The following is a 17,561-nucleotide window of genomic DNA, read 5'->3' on the forward strand; positions in this document are numbered from 1 at the left end:
TTGAATTGTGAGAGAAATTCTTATTTTGTTTCACCAGCTTTAATTTACTACATTGATTTAATAAAAATCTATGACAATCTCATCTTTAATTATGTAAGAATTCTGAAGTTCACTGCATGTGCATAATGAAAATCTGAAATCAAGTAGGTGTAATGACATTTTCGTTGCCCATTTTTGAAACTTTTGACCAAAGTAATATACCTAGCAAAGCCCACATACATGTCCAGCTCAATGAATTCTCACAAACCATTTGCCCATGTAACCAGCACCCAGATGAACAAACTGGCAAACAGGAGCCTCCCTTCCAACCTCTCCAGTCACCACCTTATACCCCAAAGATAACCACAACCTTGAGTTTTCCTTGCACATCCCTGCAAACTCTGGCAGGGGGCAACCCTGAACCAAGGTGATCACCACTGGAGTCACTAGGCACACATAGGCTTGCACATTATTTCATTTCCTTTGTGGAAGGGAGGTGGTATCCTCCCGATTTTACAGATGAAGAAACAGAAGTTCAAAGTCGAGTATTTGACCAAGCCAAGAGGCATATATGTATACGTGTAAGGGAATATGTAGTTCCATGTATGGGCAGGAGAGGGGTGGTATGAGGGATTGTCAGGGTCAGATCCAAAGCCAGGTCCCTCCCATGCCAAACTCAGTTGTGTATGTTCCACAACTGCTATTTTAGGAAACCTCATTTTCCTCTAAATTCATTGACTCACATGTTCGAAAATGCCATTTATAGTTAGACGGCCTTATATAGAGAACTATATCACCCCCTGAACCCCAGTCCCCAACCCCCATGAACACTCACTCGGTTGTGACAGTTTCAGAAACAGAACTCATTCTTTCATTTAGCATCTTATCTTTCCCCCTCACCCTCACTACATTTTGGATTGTGCACAATTTTGAGTCTCTGCATTAGCACTATCTTAATTTTAAAAAAATTAAGTTGGGAACTAGCAAGTGAGCCTGAAGAGGCTCCATCTCTGGTCCTGAACTGGATTTTCATTACTCAACTACTCTTCAAACTATACTGATTTACGATGTGATTATTACTGCTTTTCGTAAGTAGCCTGGGTAATGACAGAAATGCAAAGACGCCCCAGACTGCGGTGATCTGGGGGCTCTAACACCCCTCAGTCTGCCCAGCCGCCCCACCCTTGGACCCCCACCTCTGGCCCCCCACTTCTACCTCTACCCCCAAATGATTTGCTCTCCGCTCTCCTCTCGTGGGGTTAGTACAGCTGCTCTGATGGCCTCCCAGCTCTGGCTCCAGCTGTGCCCATAACAACGCACATGGAGAGGACCATGGTCCGTGGTGATCACGTGATGTCGGTCCCGTGACGCCAAAGCGGCCACCCAGCAGCAGTTTTCCCGCCCATGTTTATGTAGAGCTCTTACTTTTTTTTTTTTTTAAGATTTTATTTATTTATTTAACAGAGAGAGAGACCCAGCGAGAGCAGGAACACAAGCAGGGGACGTGGGAGAGGGAGAACCAGGCTTCCCGCCGACGGGAGCCCGACGCGGGGCACGATCCCAAGATGCTGAGATCATGACCAGAGCCGAAGGCAGATGCTTTATGACTGAGCACCCAGGCGCCCCAAGCGGCTCTTAGTTCTTTACCCTTGCTTATAGGTCTAATTTCAGTGCAAGTCTGAAATGGTGCCATCTCCCGCAAGTCCTCAAGGTCAAAGGCACTCGCCACTACCTTTATCAGAATCTCCCCACCATTCTGCCCAGAATGCTTTTCTTTCACCTTCCCATCCTCTTTCCTGTAAGGAATAAGGACAGGGTGACTTTCCATCTCTATCCTGGCTTATCACATTTCTCCTTTGTGAACACATCAATGTCACACACCAACATACTGTCTTGTGCACTTAGGACCCGTGCCTTTGGTTGTGGGCGTCACTATTTTGTGAGCTTGTGAGTCTTTTGGCCATGGCTGCAATATCATGGTGCCCCTTTTGTATTGGGGCCTGGAGTGACACTGATTGAGAAATGCATGGCTGACCATGTCAAACAGATTTAGGAGATGCTGGGATGGCAGCCTCACCTGGCACTAGCAAACACCCCTCCGTGAAGTCTTCCCTGAACTCCTGACTTCCTTCCCCCAGAGTCTGAGCTCTTTGGAGACGGCACAAACCACCAAGGCTTCTGGGTGATTCTGCCCCCGAGCTAGACCGCAAACTCCTTGAGGCTGGAAAATCTACTTATCTCTATCCCCAGCCTCTATCAACCTAAGCACACTGTGGGAAATGAAGGGATGTTTGTGAAATGTTTACATGTAATTCACTGAACTGAGCTGGACTGAACTGCGTCCTCCCCCACCCCCCCAATTCCTCTGTTGAAACCTTAACCCTCAATGTGGCTGAGTTTGGATAAGGTTAAATGAGGACATAAGGGTGGGGCTCTAATGCAATATGACCATAATAGGGCCTTCATCTAATAGGGCTGGTGAACTTATAAGAAGAGAAAGAGACCAGGTGAAGCGCATGCACACAGAATAGGCCATGCGAGGACACAGTGAGCAGGCGGCCATCTGCAAGCCAAGAAGAGATGACCAGGGGAGATCAAACCTGCTGCCCCCTTGATCTTGGACTTCTAGTCTCCAGAACTGTGAGCAAATAAATTTCTGTTGTTTTAGTCACCCAGCCTGTGGTATTTTGTTATGGCAGCTCTAGCTGATTAATACATTCACCAACTGTCCAAGCATCTTGTACTCTAAAGATAGGGCTCTGGGGACCAACTCTGGCTGTGAAGGGCAGTTCATGAAGATACGGAGGTTCGTTGCCCAAGGTTAATCCCCAGTAAAGGGCAGCTGTATCCCATCTTCCATCTTTCCCTTATCAACAGGCAGCAAGTCTAGTTAAGGCAATACCTTTTAGCAATCCCCAGTCTGCCAGAAAAAGTGAATGTCATCATTAACTAAGATTCTGGGCCTCTGGGAAATTACTTTAACTTGAATGACACCACCTTATGCCCTGAGATCTTGATAATCCTGTACACCCATGGCTAATGGCCATTATCATTAAAAGAAAGCTAGAAGAGTCTCAAATGGGAAGATCTGCATTCTGGCCTTAGATCTTCCACTTAGTGGCTACATATACTTGCATATGTAACCTCACATTTTTGTGTCCTGTGCTTCTTTTTAAAAAAATTTTAACAGATTTTATTTTTAAATAATCTCTACACCCAATGTGGGGCTCAAACTTACAACCCTGAGATCAAGAGTCACACACTCTACCAACTGAGCCAGCCAGGCATCCCTCCAGTGCTTTGCTTTTTAAATAAAATGGCTGTGCTGTTGTAATGACAGTTCTTCCCTTCTTTGGGAACTGATCCAGACTTGCATCTGGAGAACATTTCATCTCCCAAGCCATCCATGTGCTTTGAAGTGATGTTTCCACCCCCAGCATAAAACAATCTGTGCCCCTCCCCACCAATTCCTCTGGTCACAGTGATGGTTCCCAGTGGTCATGTGATCCAGGCTGGTCTAATTACAATGCTGCCCAGAACTTTTCCTGAGGACACCCAGGAAATGCTAGACTCCAAGCTGAGGTCTGCAGTACAAGAGGCTGTGGCAGCCACCTTGTAAACCCAAGGTGAGCTTCTCCAAGCTTATTTCCACCAGAGACTAAGCTGAGTTGGGGAAAAGAGAGACTAAGTATTATTACTACCACGATCCTACTTTGTTAAGTCATCATCTCAGAAAAGCTCTCTACGCTCATCTTATATTCTTTCATTTGACAGCCAAATTACTAAGTGGGTCTCCTAGACCAATGGAGAGTTGGAATTTTACTGGCACACAGAAATCATCAGTGACATACATTTAGTTTAACTGAGGCTATTCACTTAGAGATTCTTTATTAGTCAAGGACTCTTGGGTGTACAGCCCCACCCCCCAAAAATCAAGTTGGGTCAAGTAAAATGGGGAATTTAGAGCTTATGTAATCCAACCACCACAGGAAGGACAGTGGTAGAGTGGCCCCTCATCTCTGCTTCTTTGCCTTGGTGCCATTTCTTGGCAACAGTGGTTGACTCCACACAGTACCCCTTGTTGAATCCAGCACATCCTTCAGAGCCCCCAGATCCAAGGTAAGACGTGCCTGCCCTGGATTGGGTTACACGCCCATCTCTCAACTAACTGCTGAGGCCAGGGAGCTCCTATAGGAAGTTGGCACTTCCCCATTTGCAATTTGTACTGGAAGCTGGGGTAGGGGAAAACCAGTGGGTCTCACAAACCACCCCCATTTGGGCTTACGATAGCTGCGCAAGTTTAAAAGTGAAAACTTCTTTCGTAATTGTTTCACTTCACAACCATGGCAAAGCTCAATGAATGAAGCCTCTTAGAATCCGAGAAATATAGTACACACACAAATGATAAACAGAAGTGGCCTTTCTACATGTCACAGGCTTCTCACCTCGTGTCACGGTGTGTTCACCATCATGCTCACAGTGTGGGAAATGAACTCATGGCCAAGACACTAGGTTAGCGCGGCTCTATGCACAGACATGTAGTTCTAACACTTCAATGCCATCTGTGTCAAATTAGCAGCATGAGATCATCCGAAATAAGCCCCATTAAAAAAAAAGAAAAATCACAGCCCAAAAAGGGGCCAACTCATGTGTGCTAGGGTGACCATGAAGTGGGGGACAAGTTCAATGTGAGCTTTTAAATGACTGTCTAAAGTTCTTGATCACTGTATCTCTCTCCTTTCTTTCTCTCCCTCCCATCTCTGAAATGCAGCTTTGCAAATAGTTCGTATTCTGGCACAGAGATACTGAGAGAAAGAAACATGGGTACAGATCACAAGCCATTCTAACCCATCCCCAAGGAACCTTCTTCTTTCTGTGTGTCACATTTCTGCGAGATCTTAGTCACTCCGGGCAGACCTGGGTGGCTGAGTCAGTTAAGCGTCTGCCTTTGGCTCAGGTCATGATCCCGGGGTCCTGGGATTGGGCCCCCCATCGGGCTCCAGCCCCACATCGGGCTCCCTGCTCCCTCCTCCACGGGAAGCCTGCTTCTCCCACTCCCCCTGCTTGTGTTCCCTCTCTTGCTGTGTCTCTCTCTGTCAAATAAATAAAGTCTTTAAAAAAAAAAAAGATCTTAGTCACTACAAAGTGTCAGTGAGAACAGCCGGTAAGAACTCCAGTTCTCCTGCTCCTGCTGGGATCAGGTAATCTCGTGGGCATTTGCCTTCATGTAGCAGGTAGCTTCAGACACACTGGAAACAGTCTTAAAGACTCCTGAAGGTATAAGTTCCCATCAACTGGGGAAGGATTTTTTTTTTATGGTATTGTTATTTGCGGGTGGAAGGTATTGAAACCCTTAGGAAATGGCAGAAATGCTATCATAAGCATAATGAATTCTATTTATTAAACACTCAATAATTGCCAGCCCCTGGATGTACACTATCTTGTAATTCTTACAAAACCTCATGCAACACTGCTATCTCTTTGACTGGCTGGGAAGGAAGAGCTCAGATGCATCTGAGGAGTTGCTTGAGGTCACACAGCTGGTGGACCCACGACTGGCCACCTCCAAGGTCTCCACTCTTCCCTCCCAGGCACGCTGCCTCCCCTGGAGGGAAAGCATCGGTGATGGGGCCTGCACATGGAGCTCCTGCAAAGTGCCAGGGACGCTACACAGACTGGCATCAGCTAGTCCCCACAAAGATACTGATCTCGCAGGACTGGCGTTTTTGCATTTGGCAAATGGTTCATGTAACTTTTCCAAGGTCAGACGGCAATTAGGCAGCCAGGCAAGGGGATGGATCCAGGTACACCTGATTTGAAAACTGAGGTCTTTTATCCTCATGCCATCGTTTACAAAGGCCAACGGGAGAACTGGGTGGGGTGCAATCACCAGAGAGAAGAAGGGCAGGGGGATGAGGCAGGAGAAATTTGTTCTTGCAGACTCAGTACGGGGTGGGAGCAAGCCTGAGTGCCTGGGCCACATCCGCGTGCGTGCACACACACGCACACATACACTCCTCATCTAGCACGGCTCCACAGTGAGCACTACACCAGGGGTTCTCAGCCACGCCCTGGTCGTCCAGGGAACCAAACAAAAACACAAACGTGACCTCTTGCAGCTCACAGGTAGACAGATGCATTTAAGTACACTTCTGAAACTGTAATGTGAACAGCTCCATGAGTATATTCTAAAAAATTCTTCATTGCGAGCCTCTTGGCAATTGCATAAAAATATTTCTAGACTTCTCTCCCCACAGAGTTAAATAGAACTTCAAGGAGAACGACTTTTCCAATTGTATTTTTAAGATTGAGCACTTTGATAAAAGCAGGCCCTACAGTACAATGTGATCCAAAATTGTATCATCTTTATGCATTTTATAATCTGATACAATTTAATAGATAAGGGAAACATTTTTAATGTTCAAAAATTAAAACTGTAAGGATATATTTCTATTGAAGAATTATAATTGGTATAAAAATAGCTATATCTCTCTCTATGACTATAAAATCCATACACACTCAAAATATTCATTCTGTGGAGGTGTGGGTTCCTCTCATTGCATTAATCTTTGAATGACTAATTTGAGGATCTCCCCTTTTCTCTATCTACAGTCTTTAAAATATCTTAATATTTAGCTGTTTACAATAGTCCTGCGTGGGGAGCAAAAGAGAAATGAAGCACCTTGATTACTTGAATGAAAGAAGACAATGTAAGTATTCATTTCCATCTTTCTGTCTTGTCATTATAAACTGCTTTTGACCATTATGACAGGATTCTCCCCAGCCCCAGTCTGCAAAACACTGCAGAACGGGCAAACATCTCAAGTGGAACACTTCAAAAAGTACTTAGGCCCTGCTGAACCGAAGATCAGTTAGTTTGAGTCCAGGCTTATGACCCTGGATCTGTGACCCGAAGCAGGAAATTTGTTTGGGACTTATTTTTCCCATCTACAAAAGGGGAGTAATAATACCTAACGTATAAGGCTAATATAAAAATAATGTAAAATATTGGGGTGCCTGGGTGGCTCAGTCGGTCGAGTGTCCAACTCTTGGTTTTGGCTCAGGTCGTGATCTCAGGGTTGTGGGATCAAGCCGCGTCAGGCTCTGCGCTCAGCAGGGAGTCTGCTGGAGATTCTCTCCCTCTGCCCCTCCCCCCTTTAAAAAAAAGAAAGAAAGAAAGAGAGAAAAAGAATATATACGGCCAGACACAAAAGGTCATATGTTATATGATTCCACTTATAAAAAATGTCCTGAACAGGCAGATCCATAAAGACAGAAAGTAGACTAGTGGCTATGTGCCCTTGTGCCCCTATAACCATTAGAGCCCACAGATGGCTCTTGCTCAATTCCATCCTCCCTGGCTTCTCTGTGCCAGTGGGTGCTCCCACCCTCCCCTCTTTCTGAAACTCTTTGCCCTTCACTTCAGTGATTTTCCCCAGTTTCCAACTGGGCTCTTCTCTGCTGTTACTGTTGCTGTTATCAGCTCCCACCACTTTCTATCATAAATCTACATTTTTCAACATGGATCTTTCCCCTCTTTTTCATTCTCTGCCCCCATGAAAATCTCATCTGCATCATTTGCAGTGGCCATTTCTGGATTAACAACTTCCAACACTCCCCTTCCAGCCTTGACCTCCTTTCTCCTGAACTCCAGCCTGTCTCCCCTCCTAGCGGCACTACCCAGAAACAGGAGGGGCAACCCACAGACCCTGCCCAGCAGGTGCCTGACCCAGAAGAAGCTCTCAATGCCATGTCCCCCATCAGACCGGCAACTCCTTCTCACTTCCCTATTTCCGCCCACAGGGTACCATTTTCTCAGGGTGCAACACCAGATTTTCATGAAAATGGTTCCTAGAGATGATCGGAGACAGACCCGCTGACGTGTGAGCCAGAAAGGAAAATCCAGGCTACGGGACTGATGTTTTCTCAGGTTCCACGCCCCGCTGGAGACACTGGGGAAGTTGGGGTTAACTATAGATGGGGTAAATTTGGATTCCCAAGAGACAGTGACAGTCAAAATTGACCAAAGCCTTCTTTTATAATTGCATTTCCATGTGTGTGTGGTTTTTTTTTTTTTTAGCATTTCCTTATATTTAACTAGTTTAAGAGTATGTTCTCAGTGACCACATAGAACATTAGTGATTAGAGAGGTGACCAGCACGCCTTTAAATTCACCTGACTTTATGATTGTGGTTACGTAAATATCCTTATACGTAACTCAGTGCAGAACAATAAGACAAATGATGCCAAGAGAAAGGGGCCCCTCCTAAAAACCAAAGGGCTCCACAGGCCAAAAGAGGACAGAAGGCAATTAGGACTTGGGGGAAAATGTAGGGAGGTTTTCCTCCCCCCACCTTTCCGTTATTACTACATTTTTTTGAAACGGGTGTGCCTGGGGGACAAGAATCAGGAGGTTTATGCATTAGGGAGATGCCCTCCTTTGCAAAATGGACAAAAGAGTCAGCTTGTGGAGCAGATTAGATGAAAGGAGCCAAAGAGCCCAGGGGCTACAATCAAATGTGAAAGAAATGAGTGGGGGAGGGTCAAGGCAAAGCCAAACAAGTCCCGAGATCCGAGCCACGGTCTTTCTGGAGAGAAGTACAGAAGGGCCAGGGCCCAGGGCCCTGCGGCCACGGCAAAGATGGGGTCCAGCAGCGCCATCCTGGTTCCAGAGAGAACGAAACAACTGTGGGCTGGCAGTGAGAAGGGAAATCAAGAGCAAAGGAGAGGTGATCAGGAGGCCGGTCCTTTGAGGTGTTTTGGAACTTTTCACCTTGAATCTATCTGCCAGGATTAATGATCAGAAACCCTGGGAATGAAACAGTCGAAAGTTAATAAATCTTTGTTCTGATAGAGCATTTGTGAGGTGCCAGACACTGGACTGGGCTTATGTTTGTACATTCTTGTGCTCCCTTAAACTCCACAAAGATTCTGGTAGCCCCACTGTAGAGACAATCAAAACTGAGGCCCAAGGTCAAACAGCTGGTGCCCAGGGAGGGAGGGCTTCAAACCCAGGCTGATGTGGTGCTAAATCCATGCCCTCTCGTGTGGCTGTCTATGCTCCCGCTGTGTATATGCAATTTTAGAGCGAGGGGGATAGCTCCATGTTTGTGAACTGGGTGACCTCTCAAGGAAGCAGTCCTATCTGAAAGGAATCGGAGATAAAGGGATGAACAAATCTTTCAGATCTATGTATACATCCAACAGGATCTGGGGTGTCCCGTCTTTGGCCCTGTTCTGAAAATCACTAACACTAGCAAATGGACAAGGGAAATTTTAGCAAGGAAGGTAAAGAGCACAGGGAAATCAATCACATTCAGAGGATTTCAGCTCTATTTTCCTATTTTTCCAGAGTTTTGTAAGATGTTCTAATAACTAACTCTCACTAGGAATTTAGCATCTTCTAAATGCCTTACTGATATGAATTTCTTGAATCCTCACAAGAGCCCCATGAGACAAGTATTATTATTATTATTATCATCATCATCATCATCATCCCCACAGAGAGGTTTAAGCCAGTTGCCCCAGAATCTAAGACAGGGCTCACTGGTTCATTGCCAGGCTGTCCAAATTTATAATGTACTGCCTCCCTAAGATCCATGCGACCTTCCAGAGTTGTCTTGTTCAAGGACTGGAATCTTCAGCCAGGCTGCCACGACCCTGTTTCCTCTTCTTGGACCCATCTGCAGACACAGCTGGTTGAAGGTAGCACTCTTTCTACGGGGCTAGAGCTAAGCCTCAAATCCATTTTGAGCCGCTTTTAGGAAACAAAGTTGCCAGAATGGAGCAGAGCTGGTGCTCCATGGGAATCCGCTGCCGCCGCCTTACTTCACATGTAAGAACAGGAAAAACTCAGGATGCCCTGTGGCTTGCTCAAGGTCACAAAGTTTACCCAGTGGCAGCACTGGGACCACAACTAGGCCCCCTTGCTCGTCATCCAGTGCTTCTCCCCCTAGAACTTGTTTCTGATACACTGAATACTTGCTCTTGAGCCTTTCGGGGCAGGAAATACTGCCAAAGTGAGGTACAGCATACATTTGAACAGTAAAAACGCATAGCAGAGCCGTGGCAAAGGGTCAGGGCTGTGGACATAAACTCCCAGGAAAGGGAGCATCTAAAGCCAACCTGGAACTTGGGCAACTGGCATTCCCCAAAGCGAGTCGTCCAATGGTCACGGTCAACCTCATCGGTGTTTGACCAATGGCAAGCGCGCATCTATGCACTCCTAGGAACAGCGTGCATCTGACAGCAAAAGAGCTGGTTTCCTTTTTCCCTGTCTGCCTGTGGGCCTGCAGCACAGTCAGCACAGTCCTGCTCTGTGCCCTGAAAGTGCCTTGGAGGTCTTCTTTCCATTTCATTAGCTCATCCAGTGGGTTGTGAGAAGAGAATGGAAATAAAAATCTGTTATGCGTGTTATGGAATTTATTTTAATTCCACCACTGCATCATAAGGAAACAGATTTACTAGTAATTAGTGGCGCTGTCCTGGAGAGAAGGAAGGCGGAGGGAGGGTCCAGAAGGCTGGCAGGGTGTTAGCAAGGGGGCCTGGCGGGTGGCAGCATCCGTGCCCAAGCAGCTCTACCACAAAGGCTGGGATGTGCAGTCAGACCCCAGAATGGGCTGTAAGGGGCTGAGGGGGCGGGCCCTGGGCCCCCCTGGGTAACTCCAGCCCAATCCGGTGGCTGACACAGAGATGGGTAAGAGAGAAGTGCTTGCAGGTGGGGTAGTGGGGGTGGGCCCGGGGAGCACCTGCTCCGAGGAAGGGCTAGAGGTAAGAGACAGGTGGGCCCAAACGGGCAGTTGGCACAGAGCACTAGAGGCAAAGGCTTCCCTCTGAACACAACCGCACGGGAGTTCTGAGGGCGACGGGCCCAGCGAAGGCCGAAAGGGCGGAAGCGGAAGCCAAGATGACAGCGGCTTGTAGGAACTCTGAGTAGAAGGCAGGAAGCGAAAAGCACAGCAAGGCGCTACGTAGCGCTGGGATGAAACCTCCTGGGACCGGATGAAGTGTCAGACCAGGGGCGAAGAATGTCTTTAATTAGGAATCACTGACTCATTAAAGTAACCCTTCCAAGGGTGATGTTTAAATAAAGTAACCCAATTTTAAGTTTGATGGGTGAATGGAATGTGTGCGTGTAAGTGTGGGTGGGGGGGGGGGAGAGAGGTGCTAGGGCGTTTGGAAAAGAAAAAATATATATAAAACGCTTTACTCTCTCATTAAAAAGAGAGAGTGAGAGAGAGACATTATTAATAATAAAATAAAAAATGTACCTCAAACACAGAGAGACCAAAACAGGGACACACAGACATGAGCAGGGGACAGCTGAAGACACCTGTCAGCTGGCCACTCCTGCAGGGCTCCGAATAAGCCACGCTCATCTGTTTGGACCCGTCCTGGGTCCCCTTTAAACAAAGGGTTTGTCCCTTTCTGGCACACGACAAGGTGTCCATTGTACGAGAACCGAAGTACTCTCTGGTCCCTGAAACCGCTAACATCCTAAAATTGTCTCTAGCAGCTTAAATGGCATTTAAAATAAATACTGTGAATTGATGAAGTGACCCATTATGTTAAGTACCCATGCCTGGTGTAATCTAAACCAAATCTTACCCCATTATCCTCAAAACTGCTAGATGACTCAGCAGGCCCTCTTGCCAGTGACTCTGCGAGAACCAAACAGAGGCCACACTCGAGTAGGACTGAGTGCTTCCTTCCAGTTAGTTCTTGCAATTGGTTTTATGCTGGGGGGAAAAAAAAACTCCTATGCTTCTTCTCGACAGCTAATAAACCAAATGACTACTGGACAACACACACAGGTTCCCATTAGGTAACCACTAAGTCCTACTGTTCCATGGGTTTCCGGGTCTAACTTCCACCGTGTCCTCTCTGGACATCACAGTGCTCTGAAGCATATCTTGCTGAGAACACGGGCTGTCGCCATCCCAACGTGCCCACGAATCATTCCTTGTTCACAACCACCACAGAACGTCCCCCTCGCCGTGCGCCCTCTTGCCTACAGACTCGTTTCCCCTTCTCGCAATGCCCTCTGTTCTGTTTCCACATGCCCACAATCTGTTTTTCAAGGCCTTGTTCAAGGGTTCATTGACAGCCCCTACTCTCCCACCCTCCTGACAAAAATCAGCCTCCCTCCTCCAAACGCTGTGACCCATCTGCTGCTTCGGCCATGCCTACCTTCTTTTTAGTCTTAACTCCCAGGGCCACTCCACACAGGGGGGTTCTCCCCAGTGACCCCCGTGCTGTAGCCCCAGGTCAGCCGGCTGTGCACGGGAGGAGGGCCCACAGTCAGCTGGGCTTTGCCGACCGGTCCCCGGGCCTCTGGGCCACCTTCTACCCCTGCTCTAGGAAGCGGGTTCTTCAGGGCATCCTGTTTGCCTTCGGTCCCAAGACTGGCTGGGACCTACTAACAGAGCTCTTTCCTAGCCTAACTACCTAGAACCAATGCCCTCCTGCTTGTTACAGGGGAAAAGAAGGAACATGCGCGTAGTTTGAAAATGTAAAGTGTAAAGACGAGAAAGTGAGTATAAATCAGGTGCTTTTTCTTCTACTTGAGTCTAACCCAAACCGTCCACTGGCATGACTGGGCAGCTCCCTTCTTTATATACCTATACTTTTATTGTAAAACTTTTGCTCATGGGCGTTAGCAACTTCTTGATGAACCAGTACCACCCACCGAAGGAACACAAAAATATTAATTAGGGAGAATAGGCACAGAGTTTGAAAAATCTCAGCACCATGAAAGTGTCTTGAGAACTCTATATACAGATATAGCAAATATAGAGCAAAGAAATATCGCAGGAAAAAATGAGCAAATCCTGGCCCGCCTTCTCAAACTCCAACCAAGAGTCTTCTGATTTTCACATGTACAAGAAAATTAAAATTAAAATTAAAAAAAAATAGGAGGGCTGCACTGAAGTGGATGTGGACTGAATAAGCATCTGAAATCTATAATAATGTGATCCTCAGAGCTCAGAATAATTAGAATTTTAGACCCTATCAAGAGAGAGAAAAAAGGTCCATACCTATGAGATAGAATCTCATGGTGAAATCACTCAACTTCAGAACCTTATTGATGTTTTCTTCATGCTTTCGCGTCCGGCAGAAACAACCAGAAACTAATATCCTAAGAGCAAGTCTTACTTAATGTGAAACTTAATGAATGAAAATTCTGTAAGAAAATGTGCTCACTAAATAAAATCCCTCTTCTGAAAATAATCCAAACACGAATGATATTCATATCATTGTTATAGATCTAGAGGAAAAATAAATATGCACAAAACTTTGAAATTCACTTGAAAAAACTCCCCAAGGCTTATCATAATTGGTTTCCATTTGCCATCTGAAGGGAGAACGGATTTTTTAAAATTATGTATTAATCTTTGAGAGTGGAGGAAGTTCCCTTTTTTCCTTAGATATTTAGGATACCTATAATGGTCATTAAAATGAGGATTAGTCAAACCTGCCTGCCTAAATTTCACCTGTCCCAAGCAAACAGGCAAGGAAATCCTTCAGTCGCCAATTTCACAGGCTATTATAAAGACAGTATGTAATCACATGGCTTATAAAACAACAACAGAAATGTGACGCCATCTCTTTGAGGTACAAGAAACCTGAAGATAAATATCCCTTTTCTCAGTCACATTTATATTCCACTCCTTCACACACCTGGCTGGTCCTCGGCATGTACTTTTCAGGAAAAGAGGCTTACCGGCTCTAAACCAACCAAAATGCACGGACCACTCCGCACTAGAAGCCCAGTGCAGTCCTCAGGCTCTCGGTACCACCAGAGCCATCTGCTTTTGTGCCACTCCGACACCCAGCTGATCGAGGTTAATGGGGACAGGAAACTGGAAACCTCAGGAGCCCACCGATTCCAGCTTATCTGCACAGCAGACCTACAAAGCAGTGATAATCCAGAAGTATCTAGGAGGCATCTTAAGGCTACCTGTAACCATTTATTCTTCTTTCACTTTATTCAGTCATTTCAAAAGACACTTAATAGCCACAGCAGAGATGGACAGGCAGCTGGAATTCCTTGAGGACTTGGGATAGGACTGACAGCACAGCAGCAAAGGGTGGGCCGGACAGCGGGAAGGTCGTCCCCCTGCAAAGGACGCTGGTGGGGACAGGAGTGGGGTGACCGAACTCTGAGCCCTGGGACACCCGACAGCCAACCCTCCAGGCACATGCCAACCTTAGGGGCCAGCAAGGAGTAGGGGAACCACATTCACCAAAATGCCAGAACACCCCAAACATTCCTCATTTGCCCAAGCACTGGGAATACCTAAAGGGGGGTGTTTTCACCAGCTGACCAGCTCAGTTCATGCTACTCTCATATCCCGACTGCCACGCCATTCCAGTTTCACCAAAGCAAGCCGAATACTTCTGAAACAGGACCAGTTGGGGCAGGCCAGAGAACGAGTCCCGGTTTCGGGCTAACAATTCACAGCAACCAGGAGACATGAGTAGGAAGAAATAAAGAGAACTGGACAAACAGCCCCAACCCACAGCAGTCACACTTCTCCAGACAGTGCCCACTCCTAAGGAGGTCAGAGCTCCCCTGGCTGCTACCAGCACAAGGGCACAGGGCCGGGGGGGGCGGGGAGGGGGCGCTCCTAGAGACCTACCTTGCAGAAGGGCTCCATTTCTCTTGAAGAAGGTACTGCCCGGCCAGATGGGTGGACCTGATGTGCTGCAACAGAAGAAAAACCAGCGTAAGTGTGGGCTCGTGGACATTCACTCACCTGCATTTGGAACAGCCGCCTCTCCAAACAGAGCCCTCAGAAGGCCGCAAAACACTTTCCCAATTACGCGTTATTTACACCCTCTGAAAACGCATCTTTAAAAACCACCAGGTTGGGCGCCTGGGTGGCTCAGTTGGTTAAGCGACTGCCTTCGGCTCAGGTCATGATCCTGGAGTCCCGGGATCGAGTCCCGCATCGGGCTCTCTGCTCAGCAGGGAGTCTGCTTCTCCCTCTGACCCAACCCCCTCTCATGCTCTCTCTCTTTCTCTCATTCTCTCTCTCAAATAAATAAATAAAATCTTAAAAAAAAAAAACAAAAAACAAAAAACACCAGGTTTGTTTTAAGTTGAACTGGCTCCGTATTTCACAGTGCGGAACCTGGCTGCGTGGGTATTCATTCTGCTTACTGTCCTGACCCTTCTCCCTCCTGAGCACTGAAATCATTTGCAGGTAAACGAAACGGTACGTTCACAGAGTTCAACATCACAACGTATCACTTAAGAATGGCTACTAATGGATTCCTAATTTTATGAATTCACGTGGCAGAGAACTTCTATCCGTCTCTTCTGGGACCAAGTGGGTTTTCCGTTCCTTCCTAGTGACACCTGCCTGTGATGAATGAAAACTTGCCTCTCTTGGCCTTTGGCCTTTCTCCTCAACGAATCCTTAATATACAGAAATGGCTTTGATGGACTCCCTCCCTCCCCCATCCTCTTGCTTGGTATCCTGCTTTCCATTTCTATGCTTAAAATGTTGCCCTCCATACCCTATAAAACATTTTGCGGATGTGGCTACCACCACAGTCTGGTAGTAGGAGAGAGGCAAGAAAATAAGGAAGATCAACATATACAGACACTTTACTACATTTATAGATAAGCATTTTCACTGTTTTAAGACACCCAGTGAAAAACTTTATAACCAAGACAGTCTCAGTAAAATATCCTGGGAGTGGGAAGTTGGCTATTCTAAATCAAGGATTGGTTTAGATTCATGCTAGAAAGCACTTAGTCAAACATGTTACTACATCCAACCCAAGACCGTCCATGGCAAGTGATACTGGTTAAGGCACTGTCAATCACAGCAGAAAAATAAAAAGGTGGTCTGACAGAGTTGTAAATCCGGTGGGCATGCGCACACAGAATAAGAGCTCTGAAGGGCCACGTCGTGAACACTTTCCCAGTCAACCAGGGTCTCTGGTCATACAGGACAGCAATCAATACTGTTAACAAGGAGAAACACCAGCGACACATTCTGCTGACCCAAATTTCGTTACCAGAGAGGTACAAACAGCATTGCAGGTATGGGGACACGTTACATGATGGGTGAGGGGCGGAGAGAGAGAGGGAGAAAAGAGCTACAGCGCATTAGAAATACTTTTCGACGTTGAAATAATGCCAAACGTCCGAGAAAACACACACTACGAACCTTGATGTAAATGAACCTTTTTGTTTTATTTTGTTTGGGATTGACTATACTCAGAATTAAGTGCGAAGAATGCATCAAAGCTACAGCTCTTCCTACGCGCCTCTCAGCTCGGGCAGGTGTAGTCGAGCGCCAGGGCTGCACGGGACACCGGGTCTGGCTGGGGTCTCAGGGCCGCAGGATGATGGCAAGCTGCTTTCTCTTCCATCTGATTCCTGTCCTATTCCATGGAGGCTTTTAAGGCTCAAAGATGCATGAAAAATAATGTGCATTAAAATGCTCAAGATTATCTTTTAACAACTCCAGCCAATTCCCTGGGATTTTTACCATCTTATTTTTATAAGAAAGCAGGAAACAGCAAGCTGGCTGTTGCCAATCCTGAGTCACCTGATTTCTAAAGATATTTAAAAACCGAGGACTTCATTATATAGGAGTTGGTGCTTCGAGAGAATTCAATAATTGAGTATTACTGCAGGAGCCTGAATATCCAGCTTACTTCCAACCAAATCTCCTCTTTATCCTGACCTTGATTTGGCTGAACACTGAGGAGACACCAGGCATGGCGTGAATGTGGGGAACTGAGGTCAGGTAAATCCAGTGGTTTAAGATAAGGAAAATTCTCTGCATGACAGAGATCTACTCCACGATTTCTACAACATCCTTTTAACGTACCTAAGTCACTGATCACTATTCTAGTCGTTCTGCCACGCTGCCCACATAATGGATACTCCAGTCGTGGAGACAGAGTTGGACTGGCCCACCGACCTGCTCTTACCCGGCCCCCACTGTCAATGATGAATTCACCTACAGTCTCTTTTTAGCTCAAGTTAAGCTGGTTCCCATCATGCTAATTGCAAAGCTTTGAAGCTCACTAGCCAGATAGTCTACAGGCTTCTTTTGGATGGTCCCTCAACATGGCTAACTGTCAGGGGATTCAAAGATTCATTAAGTACCTACTGAGAACTGTCCTTGGTGTGAAGGACACGGGGGGAAAATTAAAAGCCATATTTTATGGCCTCTACGAACTTACCCAGCTCCAACCTCCTGTGACCATATGTCTTAAGAGACATGCATGACTATCAATAGGCCAATGGATATGGCCCTGGTGGCTGCAAGTTGGGGAGGCAGCAAACTCATTTTTTTTCCCCCCTCCATCTGGTGATGTTCCATTGGCCTTCAAGGCTCAAAGTTGGTTTTTAAGAGTTAAATGAAATTACCTGAAAGTGTTTATCAACCATAGGAATTTAGAGAAGAAGCTAACTGAGGTCTTCACAGGAGCTGCTGAAGCTACCCTGGAAACCACTAGTTCAGGGTGCCTGGGTAGATCAGTCAGGTGTCTGCCTTCGGCTCAGGTCATGATCCCAGGGTCCTGGGATCGAGCCCCTCATCCGGCTCCCTGCT

At 46.6% G+C, this 17,561-nt stretch overlaps 1 protein-coding gene and 1 long non-coding RNA gene across 9 annotated transcripts in view; one reads left to right on the forward strand and one right to left on the reverse strand.

Annotated features, from left to right (window-relative positions):
• Nucleotides 1–17,561, reverse strand: part of FOXN3 (forkhead box N3) — a 392,989-nt gene that overhangs the window by 100,971 nt on the left and 274,457 nt on the right. For all 8 annotated transcript variants that reach the window (XM_025869488.2, XM_025869484.2, XM_073895731.1 and 5 more), the window contains one exon: nucleotides 14,622–14,686. In XM_025869488.2, the coding sequence (XP_025725273.1) occupies nucleotides 14,622–14,686 (65 nt within the window). The remainder of the gene's footprint in view (nucleotides 1–14,621; nucleotides 14,687–17,561) is intronic.
• On the forward strand, nucleotides 2,443–11,085 carry LOC112822107 (uncharacterized). Its single transcript, XR_003207621.2, has 3 exons — nucleotides 2,443–2,619; nucleotides 6,592–6,689; nucleotides 7,783–11,085. It is a non-coding gene; the product is annotated as an uncharacterized lncRNA (long non-coding RNA).

This window comes from Callorhinus ursinus, unplaced genomic scaffold (genome assembly GCF_003265705.2).
Source record: "Callorhinus ursinus isolate GAN/ISIS: 27379988/994484 unplaced genomic scaffold, GSC_fseal_2.0 scaffold8, whole genome shotgun sequence".
NCBI classification, from domain to species: domain Eukaryota; kingdom Metazoa; phylum Chordata; class Mammalia; order Carnivora; family Otariidae; genus Callorhinus; species Callorhinus ursinus.